This window comes from Physella acuta, unplaced genomic scaffold (assembly GCF_028476545.2).
Source record: "Physella acuta isolate Inbredline_101_S28 unplaced genomic scaffold, ASM2847654v3 ptg000915l, whole genome shotgun sequence".
Taxonomy (NCBI): domain Eukaryota; kingdom Metazoa; phylum Mollusca; class Gastropoda; family Physidae; genus Physella; species Physella acuta.
In genome coordinates, this window is record NW_026732432.1 from 263,824 (window position 1) to 278,896 (window position 15,073).

Sequence of the window (15,073 nt, forward strand, 5' to 3'; positions counted from 1 at the left end):
ATATATTTCGTCACACTATTAAATTTGAAAATTTGCCAGACTGTTTTTTTTATTGACAAAGTTCGATAACCTCGGGTTTAAAATCCTGATCAACTGCTTTAGGAATTATCGCTGTCATTGCTTCTTCCTGACTTTTTTTCTCCGCGGAGGGGGGGGGGGGGCACTTGAAATTTTCGGGGGGGGGGGGGACACTAAAATTTCAGGGTGGGGGGGGGGGGGTGCGACACGGTTAAGAGTATATATTTTCTATATAAATTCCATTTCGTTCGGGGAGGGGGTAGACTGGAAGAAACACTGATTGCTGTCCACTCAATTGTAATTGATATCAAATCTTACATCACTAGACAGGGACAGTGGGAAGATGTGCTGGTCGTGTGAAACTTTGTTTAGAAACACGTCGACAAACGTCCGTGACTAAATATCGATACTGCTGAATCTTGTTTACTTCTTTTGTTTCTTGTAGTCAGTTTGTGCTTAAGTAACTCAAAGCTATAGGCACAAAAACTTGTATACAAGCTTTCAATTCATAATAGATTTTAAGAAATTGTCGTGGGGCAACAGTAGACTAAAAAAACTAACATTTATAGTTAAGAAACTATTAATGTGTATATTTATAATACGGCTCCGTAGTCTAATTAGACGATTGGATGATTGTGCATTCGAGAATCTAAGTATAAAGCCTGGGCCCTAAGTTGAGAAGAGCCAGATGTTGCCCATGTATCAGGCCCCTCTACACACAGCTGATGGACTCAATGTCTTAGGTATGTCCAGAGTTTCTTCCAGGCATCTCTTCGGGGGTCTTCGCCCCCTCGAAAAAATTTTACCGCCCCCCCCCCCCCCCGAACGAAATGAAATTTATATAATTTATATAGAAAATATATACTTTTAACAGTGTCCGCCCCCCCCCCCCCCGAAGAAAGTTTACCGCCCCCCCCCCCCCGAAAAATTTCAAGTGCCCCCCCGGAGAAAAAAAGTCTGGAAGAAACACTGGGTATGTCTTACATATTCCATTTTAAGTAACTAGTTTAAGTTACCTAATCATTTTAAAATAATGCTATGCCAATAGTATAAATCGTTTTCATATCGTATGTATACTTTATTCATCTAACCGTTTCATTACTTAGTTTAAATAATTTCAATTATTAAAATGAATATGTTATTCGAAAAGTAAAAAAAAAAGGATGGAAAGGATTTAATTTTCTTTTAACTAACGCCAGAGGTGGACTGCCTGTGTCCAAAATGCCCTGGAGGTTTTAAAAGCCCCCCTCCCTCCCCGTCTTGATTACAATTTTCATTTTGTGCATTTTCCCCCATCAAAGTCTGATGATACTCCTCAGTTTGATGGAAATTCAAGCGACAATTTCTTTTTAAATCAAAGTACAAAAAGGCCTAATACAGCAACGTTAATGGGGGCCCACCGTTATTTCTTACCTGGGGCCCCCCTGAATTTTCCCGGTCGATCAGCGGGCAAGTCCACCCCTGACCAACACCAGCTGTAGATTAGTTACTGGCATTCTTGAGGAAGTCGCTCTTTTCAATCGCCGTGGAGTAGTTGGTCGAAACTGTTTCAGAAATGCTGGTGGTTCCCTTAAAATTGGACGAGCGAGTCTCAGACGTCAAGGACTTACTCTCCGAGCAGTTGCCACAGCGCAGCACTTTGAGCACCGCGAACCGGAAGTTGCGGTTGCACGTGATGTAGACCAGGAAGTTGATGCTGGAGTGCAGGTGCGCCAACATGGTGACAAACAGGTGCAGGGCTGTTGGCATCGTGTCCGACACGTCTGCTGCGATGACGACGGCGTAGGGCGTCCAGAGGACGACGAAGATGAGGAAGATGATGAAGAGCATCTTGGAAGATTTGACGGTCTCGCTCCAGATTTTTTTCTTCTTCTCCGGGTCGTCGACCTCGAGGCGATATAAATTGGCTTTTGTGCTGCAATGTAACAAAAATGTTGTTTCTTTTTAAATCCCAACATAACAATATATTCGACTGTGTATTGCTTTTTAAAAACTATTAAGGACCTACTTGTCTACCGGAATTGGGTCTAGGACATTACCCCCTTCCCGTCAATTACCCCCGAAACATTACCTCCCGAAGTAATTACCCCATGTCAATCCCCCCTGGGGAATTACCCCCCTCCCCCAAGTTCAGGGCCCCAAACCTAACCATTAGAAAAAGACAAAAACCTAAGCATTCACCTCAGCCAAAAACTTAACCTAAAACCAAACCCAACCCTAGACATGGGTTTAAGCCTAACCCTGACTCTAACACTAATCCTAATCCTGATCCTAACCCTAACCCTATGTCAAACCCTAGCCCTAATCGTAGCTGTGTCTTAAGATATGACGGGGGTGGGGGAGTAATTGACAGGGGATAATTTCTACGGGGGGTAATTTCGGAGGGGATGTCCGGAAGGGGGGGGGGGGTAAATGGTTAGGTTTGGGGCCCTGAATTTGTGGGAGGGGGGGGGGGTAATTCTCCAGGGGGTAATTGACGGGGGTAATGCCTGTTCCCACCGGAATTAACAATTAACATTAAAATAAACGATGTTTCTCACTCAAACATTTTTTTCTAAACTTACATGAATGAACAAACAGAATGAAAACGAACACTCGACAGCCATGTCAGCAAACCTACCCTGGGAAACCACAGTTGACAACTGACATAAAAATGTATCCTATATTAATAAATACCCTCGAATTCGAGAAGTCTAAAATAAAATCAAAAGTCGTCGAGTTACTTGTAAATTTTCCTGAAGATGAGGATGTAGCACATGCCCATGGTGAAGAGCGGGGTGCCGATGAGACCCACAGACACGATGACGGTGTAGGAGAGGCTGGCGGTTCTATCCCAGATACACTGGTTGCTCTTCTTGTCGAAGGAGTGCCGACCCCAACCTGAGAGGGGGGAGGGGAGAGAGGAATGATATTGTACATTAAGTGTATTGTTTTTAATACAAACGTAAAGTCAACTTTAATTTTAACCCTAACACAGTTGCAGGAGCTATCTTCCGTGTTATAACATTTTGCATCAACAGAAACCCAATATGTAATCTAACGTTAAGTCTAACTCAAGTTCAAGAGCCAGTTTAAGACTTGTTTTAACCTTGTGTATCAACACAAACCTCACTGTACCATCGTTTTACTTGTTTCTTTTTTAGCAGATTAACAAAAGAAATCGGACAAAAAAAATTGCATTAAAACGTCTTTATAACTGCCATGGCAGCTACTAGAAGGGAGCTAAATTTGTTAGACCAAACTTTGGTACAACAATGGGTCTGAGTTTTCTGATATTCCGTACTAAAGTCTTAAATTAGACCTACGTATTGGGACGGAGTGGTCGGGTGCACTATGCTGACCTGAAAGTCTCAAGCTTTGATCTCGGACCGCCCAGCTGAGCATAGTGCTGACCACACCATCCCACCATTACCCGTATTTAAGAAACATAAACTCTACCTCTTCTGCCCTAACAATCTTTAGGTCCGAAATGGAAACTTTACATCATCAACAAAGCAAAATTAATGTAAACAAAACTCGAGGTGTCATTTTTCTAAACGAACCCAACAAAAATATTGAACACTGCAGGGACCACTTACACGTAATGTAAGAACAACTCACTCGTGAACTATTGACAACTTACCCGAGACTATTGATTACTCACCGGTGACGTATTGACCACTAACCCAAGAACTATTGACCACTCACCAGTAACTATTAATTAGTAATATTGACCACTCACCCTTAATGTACTGACCACTCATGCTTAATGTAGTGACCACTCACCCATGACGTATGGACCGCTCACCCTTAACATAATGACCACTCAACCGTGACGTATTGGACACTGACCCATGACGTATTGACCACTCACTCATGACGTGATGACCACTCACCTGTGAGGTTAGGAAACTCGAAGAAGAAGGCGATGGTCCAGGCTGCTATACACATGAGGGTACACATTTTCTTGGTGAAGATACGGCTGTACATGGCGTTGTGACACACAAACACGTACCTAGTCGATAGAGGAGTTTTATCTAGTCATTGTTTAGCTACAGTTACAGTAATAATGTGTGTTCTTTAATATAATAATATTATAAAAATTTATGCTAATAAAATAATCTTCAGTGTCCTGCACATTTGGTTAATACATTTAATTTAAATAGTAATATGTTGACGAACAAAGTGGGGTTTTAACAAAGGGAGGCTATTCTGTGTATAGATTCATATTAATTGATTACCTCCCTTAACTAAGCCTCCACTTCTAAATAAAATATTGTGTCTCCCATGCTTGCCATTGAATGGTTAAAATAATATCAGCGCAGCGACATAACGAAGTATTAAAATATATAGATGATTCACCATATCAAAGAAAGTTTATCCTTAACCATACAGTTTTCAAGAATTATCTAAGTCTCCCGCACACAATTATACCCCTCAAACAATTTTCCATTTTCGGTTTGGTGTAACCTCTGAGTCTTCAATTTGTTTCTTAAACTGGATTAAACATTGTTTTTAAAATTAACATTTACGATTTTTTTTACTTGGGGTCGCTCTTTAAATGGTGTCACTCGGACTGCGGACGCCCACCTCCCCCAATCCTCAATTGACGCTACTGATCTCAGCTCACCATGAGCACACACACGTGTATGTAAACACAGAGTGAGTACCTGTTTAAGCTGGCCAGGGTCAGGCTCAAGAAGGCACAGAAACACGCGGTCAAGCACATGACGGCCACTGTCTCACACAGCCATTGTTTGTCGTTGAACCACGCCTCGCCCTTCAGGACGGCTGAAACATTGATAAGAGTTCATGTGTATCCAAAAGTTGATGGCAGGTAAATATGAATTAATATGTGTATCCAAAAGTTAATGATAAATACATGATTGCAGGTAAATATGAGTTGTCATTGGTATCCAAAACTTGATGATAAATACATGATGCTAGGTTAAATATTATATCTGAGTTTTCAAAAACAACTACCGCTAAAATTTGATATTTTTGTGTAATTTGTTTAAACAACTTGTTTTAAGTTCTAGAAATGAACATTCACTGAATTTTATTTCAACATAAATCAGCGTCGTGCCTTCCTTGAAAAGCTAAACTCATACCCCCCCCCCCCCCAGTGGCGTAGCCATGATCGTCTCAAGGGGTGATCCAATTTTTACCCGGGGACAAACTTTCGATTTGCACCCCCCCCCCTCAAACTTTCGATTTGCACCCCCTCATACTTTTTATATATATACCGAGGGGTCTATGGGGGAGGGGTTATGACCCCCCTAACCCCCCTGCCTACGCCACTGCCACCCCCCCCCCCCCCCCCCAACCTCACACACCTCATCTAGAACGTTTAGATTAAATAATTTCTTAAATTCAATAGCACTAATTGCAACTACAAGGATCTTTTAATCTATGATACACATAGGGCATTGGGGTCAGCTATGACATCTAACATATGACACATGGGGTCAGCAACATTGACCTCTCACCTATAACACACATGGGGTCAGCAACATTGACCTCTCACCTATGACACACATGGGGTCAGCAACATTGATCTCTCACCTATGACATTTATGGGGTCAGCAACATTGACCTCTCACCTATAACACACATGGGGTCAGCAACATTGATATCTCACCTATGACACATATGGGGTCAGCAACATTGACCTCTCACCTATAACACACATGGGGTCAGCAACATTGACCTCTCACCTATAACACACATGGGGTCAGCAACATTGACCTCTCACCTATAACACACATGGGGTCAGCAACATTGACCTCTCACTTATGACACATGGGGTCAGCAACATTGACCTCTCACCTATGACACACATGGGGTCAGCAACATTGACCTCTCACCTATAACACACATGGGGTCAGCTATCCCAGCCACACAGAGGTCAGCCATGGCCAAGTTGATGATAAAGATGAAGCCGCTCTTCCTGAGACTCTTGAAGCACGCGCTGGTCACGAGAATCAGGACGTTCCCCGTGGAGCCGATGGCGAGGGCTGAGACCATGAGGACGATGTAGACCACGGCCATGGGGAAGTTGGACTCCACCAGAGGGGGTTGCTGGAGTCAAGGCATTTAAATATAGACAACAGGAGAGGCTATTAGTTCGATAGATTCTAAAGGCTACTAAAACACATTTTCATAACTCTCTGTTACTATGAGTTAGTTTAATTTTAAATAACATCACCAAACAAGATTTGTTTTTAAACGGCTCTATTTTAAAGGACTAGGAAGAAGACGGAGTGGTTGGGTAGTTGTACGCATCACTGCCTAACTACAAAATAACAAAAGTCCCGAGTTCTGACCCCGGGGCAGATGGGAATCGGTAGCTTGGGGACAGCAATCCATCTTGGAGTGAAATCTCCAAACTCAAACAACTGCTGCCCTGTAGTTTGTTCTTGGCTAACCAAAGGCTTTGGAAGTAAAGCCAGAAATAAAAGCAGGCTGAAATCGGAGTCCCATTTGTTGACACGTAATGCTTAATTGTGTTAAAGGAACTCACGTCTAATGTATTTCAATAAAGAAGAGTAAAAGACTCGAACGTTCTCACACCAAACCCCTTGCATAGTCGGTACTCGAACCAGCAACAACCATGTAAGTAAAGCAACCCCCACCTGCAACATACAACCACCATTACCTGCACCATCTTCTGTACAGGTTCCTCTGCACCTGCCCATGTCTCCCGCGTGATGACGTCATCACACAGGTTGATCAGTTCGTCGATTGATGAGTTGAATAGTGCCTGAGATAACGAGAAAACAAAGACTTAGGCAAATATTAGCGAGTCGTCTTAGTTAGTTCTAAGGAATAGCAGTTGATATAGACTTGGTTTCGTATGAGTACAACATGTGTTAAACGCTGCGAAGATTTTAAGTCAAGGTATGAAACTTTTGCTCTGTGTGGGACAAGGGGAATAATAAGACGAAATCTTCACTTGATACTTGAACCTGGGTTTCTTTTAGACATTTTTCTCCGTGGGGAAGATGATGGTTTTCTTAAAACTTTGAGGGGGGGGGGGGCGCACTTTAAATCTCCAGAAGTAGAGGGCGGACGCTGGTTAAAGTATAATTCTTGTAAAAAAATTCTATTTTATCGGGGGGGGGGGGGGGGGATAGACATGCTCCGGAATGGGGGGTAGGAGGGGGCGGAGGGGCTCCCAAAGAAATGCCTGAAAGAAACTGGAGCCAGTGTTACTTCCAGACATCTCTTCGACGAAAATTTCAAGTGTCCCCCGGAGAAAAAAGTCTGGGAAGAAACACTGTCTGGTCGACTGGTAACATGTAAGTCTGGAGCTTCACTTATAACCTGAGTTATGTCCTTGGTACCACCAAGTCCTGGCGGGTGTCTGACTTAAGAGCAAGTAAAGGCGGTTGGCTAAAGAACTCGTCCTTTCCGCGCCGAAACAGGTAAGCTCTACTTTATCTGTAATATCGTGACAAAGCCGGAGCGATAACGCTTCATGTCGCGGCATTATTAAAGTTATTGGAGTCTGAAACTAAATCCGAAATAATAGATAAATGAGCTGAAAAAAACATCCTCGATTTAGCCCACCCTAATCATCCAGTATCGTGGAGAAAAATATTGAAACTTTTTTTTTAAATTAAAATTATTTTAGTTGATTATTAGAAAAATAAAACCTGAGTGGTAAAATATAAAATATTCGCAATTTTGTTTTTCTTTCGAAATCCCTTACTGAAGTTAATTGATTTGTTACTGTGATCCAGCTCACTGACCGTGGTACGATACCACAGATAAAAACTCGATACGATACTGTATTGGCGGCAAGCAAATCGACCTTGGCATTGCTGAGTGTCTACGGAGACTAATATTTTTTAAGTCCTAATTTAGATTATCATGGCAATGGTCTGCTGAGACTAAAATTTTAACAAATCCCTAATTTAAAATATCATCGTCTGCTAACAAGTCCTAGTTTAGATTATCCTAGCACGATCCATCAAACTGACCCGACACCGGTCTGTTACCCGGATGTACCGAGTCCATCCACACTCCAGTTAGCTCGTGATTGACAGTTACCAGACGATGACCCAGTTTAATAAAAGATGGAAGAAACCAAGCGCGTGAGCACAAAGGCACCAACTCAATAACCAATCAAGACTAATGACATTAATATCACGTTCCGTCACTACCTTCACGTCTGAAAGTGTTCAAGGTCAAAAAATAAATAGGCTACTTTTTTTTAAAAGATAGAAACGGCTAAATAAGGGGGAAAAACCAATTCAGGGGCGGAACTACCATACCGCCAGACCCCGCAATGCGGGGGGGGGGCCCAGGACGTTTAGGGGCCCAGTTCCGACCAAAAAACATTGAATTTTTTTTTCAAAAATTATGAAAGTGGTTTTGTAAAAAAAAAAAAAAATAACAGGTCTACTATAGCAGAGACTGTTGCGTAGAAAGATATTTTAAAATCTACAAGAGCTATAGTTTGAAAGGTAGGTAAACATTCACACTACTTCCACGACTTACTGCCCTTCTTTAAAATAGGGATGCCCACAAAGCTCATTTAAATAGTTTTGTACTATGTATATTAAAAAGCAATTGATTCTCTGAATTGTTACTTCAATAAGACGTACTATACAATAGTATAGATATAAAAATCAATATTTTCGAAATTGATATTATAAAAGCCAAAAATGAAAACAATAAACATAACGCGAGAAACCAATCACGAATCAAGCTAACGTCTTTATATATTTTTGACCAGCATGTAAATGAAACATTCGCAATACAAGGTGAGTTTTGACTAATTTTTTTCTGGTTTGTTCTCTTAGAATGGATATACATTAGCGGAAGAGCCAAAAGTTACAATTTTCAAAATTGCTTTGGTTTTAAAGAGCCACTAACATTTTTTTATTTCAAATATTTTATTTTTTTATTAAGATTATTAGTATTTGTGCAAGGAGCTCGCGAGCCGCAGGTTGCCGACCCCTGATATATTGCAATAAAATACTCAGTTAGGATATATATATATATATATATATATATATATATATATATATATATATATATATATATATATATATATATATATATATAGGGGGCCCTAATTTTTTCTTTGCGGGGGAGCCTTTTTTTTCTAGTTCCGCCACTGAACCAATTAGTTCTTTCATGAAAGCTTTTTGCCTCTTGTAAATTACCCTTTGACACAGGGCTGTCGATGGGACAGAGGAAGTAAAGTTCAGTTCTCTGTGATCTTGGTCTATTGGGAAATAATGTGGTCGATTCCCGTGTTAATTGGAAAGCTTAAGCCGCAGGTGTAAAAGGTTAGGAATGTGAAGAGCTTCGAGAAAATGGACCGAGGGTTTCTGAATCTAAAGCAATGATCAAAGTTTAAAACGGTATTGTTTTTGGATTTTTGCATGAACACGCACATACCGACCGATTGTCCATGCAGTAGACTGTCCATGTGCTACAACAGCACTGTCCATGTGCTACAACAGCACTGTCCATGTGCTACAACAGCACTGTCCATGTGCTACAACAGCACTGTCCATGTGCTACAACAGCACTGTCCGTGTGCTACAACAGCACTGTCCATGTGCTACAACAGCACTGTCCATGTGCTACAACAACAGACTATCCATATACTACCACAATAGTGTATTTGCAATATGTTGTGTATATAATATTTTGAGGGGGGGGGGGGGGAGGGGTAACTGGCACGGGATAAAGACGGGTCAAATGTCCCGGAAGTGGGGGGGGGGGGTAATTAACGGTGAGGGTGAGTAATGTCCTGCACCCCATTTAGCCCATATTTCCAACATATATTCTTCACCAGAGTTTCTTCCAGGCTTCTCCCAGTGTCAGCCCAACACCCCCCCCCCCCTCCTTCCGGAAATTTTAAGTGTGTCCTTCCGTAAGTGATTGAAGTGCCAACCTTCTCCTACCCCAAAGAAGGTATACCGCCCCTGCCCCCGAACGAAATAGAATTATATAGAAAATATATACTTTTACCAGTCTCCCCCTCCCCTGAAAATTTCAAGTGCCCCCTCCCCCGGAGAAAAAAGTCTGAAAGAAACACTTGGGTATACCCGAGGTTGTTGCACCCGATGAAGCCGTACCTTGTGACGCCACTGATTATGATGCTTTCACCTGTAATACATGTGGAAAAGCACCCCCCCCTCCACTCAGTTTAGCAACAAATTCTTACACCTCATCAAAAATAACACATTTTTAGGCGCAGTAGGTCTACAACTTGTGATCAGCTGATAACGAACCCTGGAGAACGATGCCATAATCACAAGATCGTTCTGCTCTACAAATTCTCCATCTACCCACATCGAATGTAAATCTCATTTTAATGAGAATTTGATATGGGCGTACGTAGGAGAGACTAGATATGGGGGACAGGCTGCAACATGGGCGCCGGTCGATAAACGACTTCGGATCAACATCGGCTAATCATTTAATTAAAAGATGTTTAGTTTATCCTTTGAAGAGTAATCAACAAGCCGCTAATTAAACGAATCTCCAACACAAATAACGGGATTATATATCAACATATGTAACAAGGGGTACCGTGTTACCTAGGCAACGGACCATTTTTGTGTAACTTGCTATCACGTGATTTGCTGAGTTTGTGTTTAAGCCTAAAGAGACAGTTTTAATAGAGACAGGGGGAGGGGTGTTACGCCTTTTAGTTTCTTAGTTTCCGACGACAGCACTTTTCAAAAAAAAATGTGCGTTTGTTTTTGGTAAAGTTAGTAGCAGTGGCGTAGCGAGGAGGGGGTGCGGACCGCACCGGGTGACACCATTTGGGGGGGGGGGTGACACCAAGGCAAAAATTAACAAAATATATAGAGAAAAATTTGAGAGGGGGGGGGGTGCGAATCGAAAATTGAAAGTTATGTCCCCGGGAAGGGTCGCTACGCCTCTGGGGGGGGGGGGGGTGACACCATTAAGTGCCGCACCGGGTGACACCCGACCTCGCTACGCCACTGGTTAGTATTAGTAGTATGATATCTCTTTTAAAGGTGCTGCTAGGATTAGGGTTAAGCGTCATATTGGGGGGGGTGACTTTTGTAATGTGTGACTAGAGGATGGTGATCAGAAAGTGTGACGACACACTTTTGCATTTCAAAAAGTAAATTTAAAAAGAATTTTAACCGTTATTTCGCGTTTTTAAATACTCGATGTTGACCAAGTTCAGTATATAGTGTTTTTTTTTTTTAATTTGTATTTTTTAAATGCAATTTTGAGGGGGGGGGGGGGGCGAGTAGTTTGTTCGGATCTCGGTTTGCACTTGTGACTGTAGGCCGTCCCTGAGTCCACTCAGCTCTGATGGGTACCTGACATACGTTTGGGAAAGTAAAGGTGGCAGAGCATAATGCTGACCACACCATCCCTCCATTTGCCGAGGTCTAGAAAAATAAACTCTACTTCATCTACTCAATGGGTCGCTAACAGTGGCGGAACTAGAAAAAAAGGGCCACCGCGAAAAAAAAATTTCTGGGCCCTCAGATCGGGTTTTGAAAAAAATGTCATTGTTTTGGTGGGGTTTTTTTTTTTAATTATAACTAATTACAATAACATGTGTGTAAGCGCATTAGTCTGTTTTGAAAATCGTTTTTTTTTTTTTTTTTTTTTTTTTTTTGCTTGACGGGTATTACTTCTAATCCTATAGCTGGTCAAAAAAAAAAAAAACGTGAAAGCTTTGTTTGTGCAATGGTTTCTCGTGTTGTGTTTATTTTATGTTTTTTCGGCATTTATATTTTTAATTATAAATACATTTCCTTTTTATACTATGTCATTCTTTATTACATTTTTTTTAAAATAATAGTTAAGAGAAGTAATTGCTTTTTAACTTGTTTAGTACAAATCTATTAAAAGGATCTTATGAGCACCCCTATTTAACTATTTAAAAAAGGGAAATAAGTCATGGAAGTGTATTGAACGTTAGCCTATCTTTGATACTACAGCTTATGGTTTAAAAACCAAGGGAAAAAGAATATACAAGAGCGTGGAATGGTGTCTATAGAATAAAGATAATCAAACCGCTTTTACACCATTCTTTTTACAAAGCAACCACCAAGTCAAAAAAGCAAGAAAATCAATATTTTTTATCTACAAAAATTTATTATGGTCGGCTGTGGGCCCATAAATAGCGTGCCCCCCCCCCCCTCCCCGCATTGCGGGATCTGGCGGCACTGTAGTTCCGCCCCTGGTCGCTAAGTCTATAGTGGAAGTTTACTTGTATTTGTTGATATCCTACAACTAGTAACCTAACATCCATTTTAAAGATTTCTTTCTTCATGTGTATTTTGTAATAGTTTTTATTTTTTTTATTCTTTGGACACTAGTATGAATCATACCCCAGGGATTTTCGTTATGGTTAAGCTGTTTAAAAAAAAGTTTAATTGTTTATGCTACTATGTTTTAGACTGTCTAGTAATGTTTGTAAGCTTCTAATAACGAACATTTTACTAAATGAGGTGCAACAGTATGAATTCTAGCAGGAAGGCTATTTATCAATATTCTGCATAGATGGACTACAGACTCTGGAAATTTAAAAAAAGGTTACAAATATGGCTCGGATAATGGACAACTAAAGCGTGTATTTGTTCTTGCTAATTAACGATTATTATGTATTAGGTGGCAGACAAGCTCTTATTAAAAAATCAAAATTAAAAACTTCTGATTTTTCTGAAACAGTATTGACATTATTATTCGACATTATTTGTGTAATTATCGCAAACACATTCCTAATTAACGCCAAATAGGTTACATAGCCTAATTGTTTTCGCTAATTAAGGAAATTTATGAAAATAATTGGACATTTTACGTTGTTTTGTGGATGTTGAATTGTGTTTGTATCTATTATTTCAGCCGTGTAAGTTTTGTGGCTGTTGCAAAATGACGCTTAAAAATGACAGCGCGGTTTTAATTAATAAATTAGGGCATCATTTTTAACATTAATAACATTAATAGACGTCGTAGTGGGGAGGGGGGGGGGGTAGTAATGTATTTAGTTTTTCCATTTTTTAAAAATAATAGCTCTTTATTTATTTTTTTCTTTGAACTAGTGCGATATGTTGCGAAAGAAGGGGAGAGATCTAGAATTTGTAGATCTTGAATATTTGGAGCTTTGTTTTGTTCCACGTATTTCTAATGTTAGGTTGTTGATTGTTGTACCTTTGATATAGTTGTGCGTTCCAATATACATATATTAATACACCTTAATAATTTGATGGACTACCTAAGCATTAAGTAAAGAATAAGCTGGAAGTGTTTAAAAGAAAATGTAACAATCAAGACTTCAGGTACTGTAGCAAGCAGCCTACATTTTTCATTTTCTTATTTTTTACTTTTTTTTTAAGTGTAGATCAACTAGTTTATTATAGCTAAAATTAAAATGTCTACTGTAAATTAAAGATAAAATAAAACCGTTTATTTTAACAAGCTTTAGCATTTGCATAAAAAAAACAGAAAAGATTTTCATTTAACTTGCTTTCTTTAGCAAAAGAATCGGTCGTTATAAAAACTTATGTGCATGAGAGAGACCAATATTTTACTAAACAAAGCAAATTTGTTGTATTTATCTTGTTGTTACTGCATGTAAAAGATACCTTTTTTAAAAAGAATATACTTTTTTTTGTAGTTTTATTTTTATTTTGAATTTTCAATAATTTAAAACAATAAGTAGATAATTTAATTCCCAAAAATTATACTTTAAACTTTAAACCCCATTCAGTAGCTGGCGATAATGACTCTAAAGCGACTAGTATCAACACGGATTAGTATCTATAGTCGGCTCTGGGTACTGAGGCGTGTTTCTGGAAATTGGGAACGAAACGTACAGAAAGTGAATCAAAACCAAGCTACAAGATTTGCTACAAATTAAGGAAGAGCAGAAGGACAGAAAAGGGCAGAAGGACAGAAAGCACACAGACATTGTGCAATAAATAAAAGCTTACAAAAACAATTTCCTACAAACGAAATTAATAGAATTAAAATTAAAACTTACAGTGCCGTTCTCACAATTAGTTATATTCAACATTTGTTGCGCATTCATTATTTTTTCTCCCTTTTAAATAACTAACAAAATAAATTTAGCCTTGATGGGGAAAATTATCCGAGTAGGTCTGTACGTTTTCTGTTAAGGTTCTTTAAACAAATCAAAGTACTTTATTTATTTTAAAAGTTGTCTAAACACCACGTGATCTGCGACCAAATGCACGAGCTTATCCTCACCACTGGCCCACGGGCTGCCTGGGTCCCGGGGCGTGAGCGGCCTCGTTATAAACAACCTGATGACGTAGGCTGCTGGTCAGCGGACCGTGACGGTGGGGCGCGCTGGGAGTCTGGCGTCTGCTATCTGTCATCAATGTCGTCAGGTTGGTTGGTTTGACGGTCGAGTAGATAAACATGACCTATGTGGAGATATGTATGCGCCTGACGTGCAGTAAGGTAACATTACAAAAAAAAAAACCGTCTTGTAGGTTATTATGTACAATGCTCAAGCAAAGAAAATAACGGTTTGCTTATGAGCTGTATTGGACGGAGTGGTCTAGCGGTAGAGAGCTGGACTGCTAACCCGTAAGTCTCGAGTTCAAGTCAGTAGACCTTCCCTGAGTCCACCCAACTCTGACGGGTACCCAACTCACGTTAGGGAAAGTAAAGGCGGCTGGGCATAGTGCTGACCACACTATCTCTTCATATTCCAGGTCAGAGAAACAAGTGAACTCTACGTCAATTGCCCCATAGACCGTCAGGTTTGAAAGGCAAACTTTACTTTATTAGCTGTAGTGTTAGCGCTAATGAAATAAAGCTTTCATTTCGTTAACAATGTCTGTTTGTGAGTTGTGGCAGATTTTGTAAATCAATTTTGAACCACTTCTAATGCAGCGATTTCGTTCAAACTTTCCAGATACGCCAGTCACGCTTTTTTTTGACAATTGTTACAAAAAGCCAGACCCCCTCCCCTCCAAAAATGACGTCACATCTTAGCCTACAACCCCCCCCCCCCCTCTCAGAATTGCTGTTGAATTTTTCTTAAAACATCGATATGTTTCCAAAATCTTGTCAGAACTCTGTCAGC

General features: G+C 40.2%; 1 protein-coding gene across 1 annotated transcript; it reads right to left on the reverse strand.

Annotated features, from left to right (window-relative positions):
* Positions 1-1,116: 1,116 nt before the first annotated feature.
* On the reverse strand, positions 1,117-14,231 carry LOC131953277 (melatonin receptor type 1A). The gene is made up of 7 exons (XM_059316395.1): positions 14,000-14,231; positions 6,656-6,760; positions 5,865-6,078; positions 4,668-4,788; positions 3,894-4,012; positions 2,742-2,898; positions 1,117-1,933 (listed from the first exon to the last, which is right to left on the reverse strand). The coding sequence occupies exons 1-7, from the start codon at positions 14,045-14,047 to the stop codon at positions 1,501-1,503; spliced, it is 1,197 nt and encodes a 398-aa protein (XP_059172378.1). The 5' UTR covers positions 14,048-14,231; the 3' UTR covers positions 1,117-1,500.
* Positions 14,232-15,073: the final 842 nt, after the last annotated feature.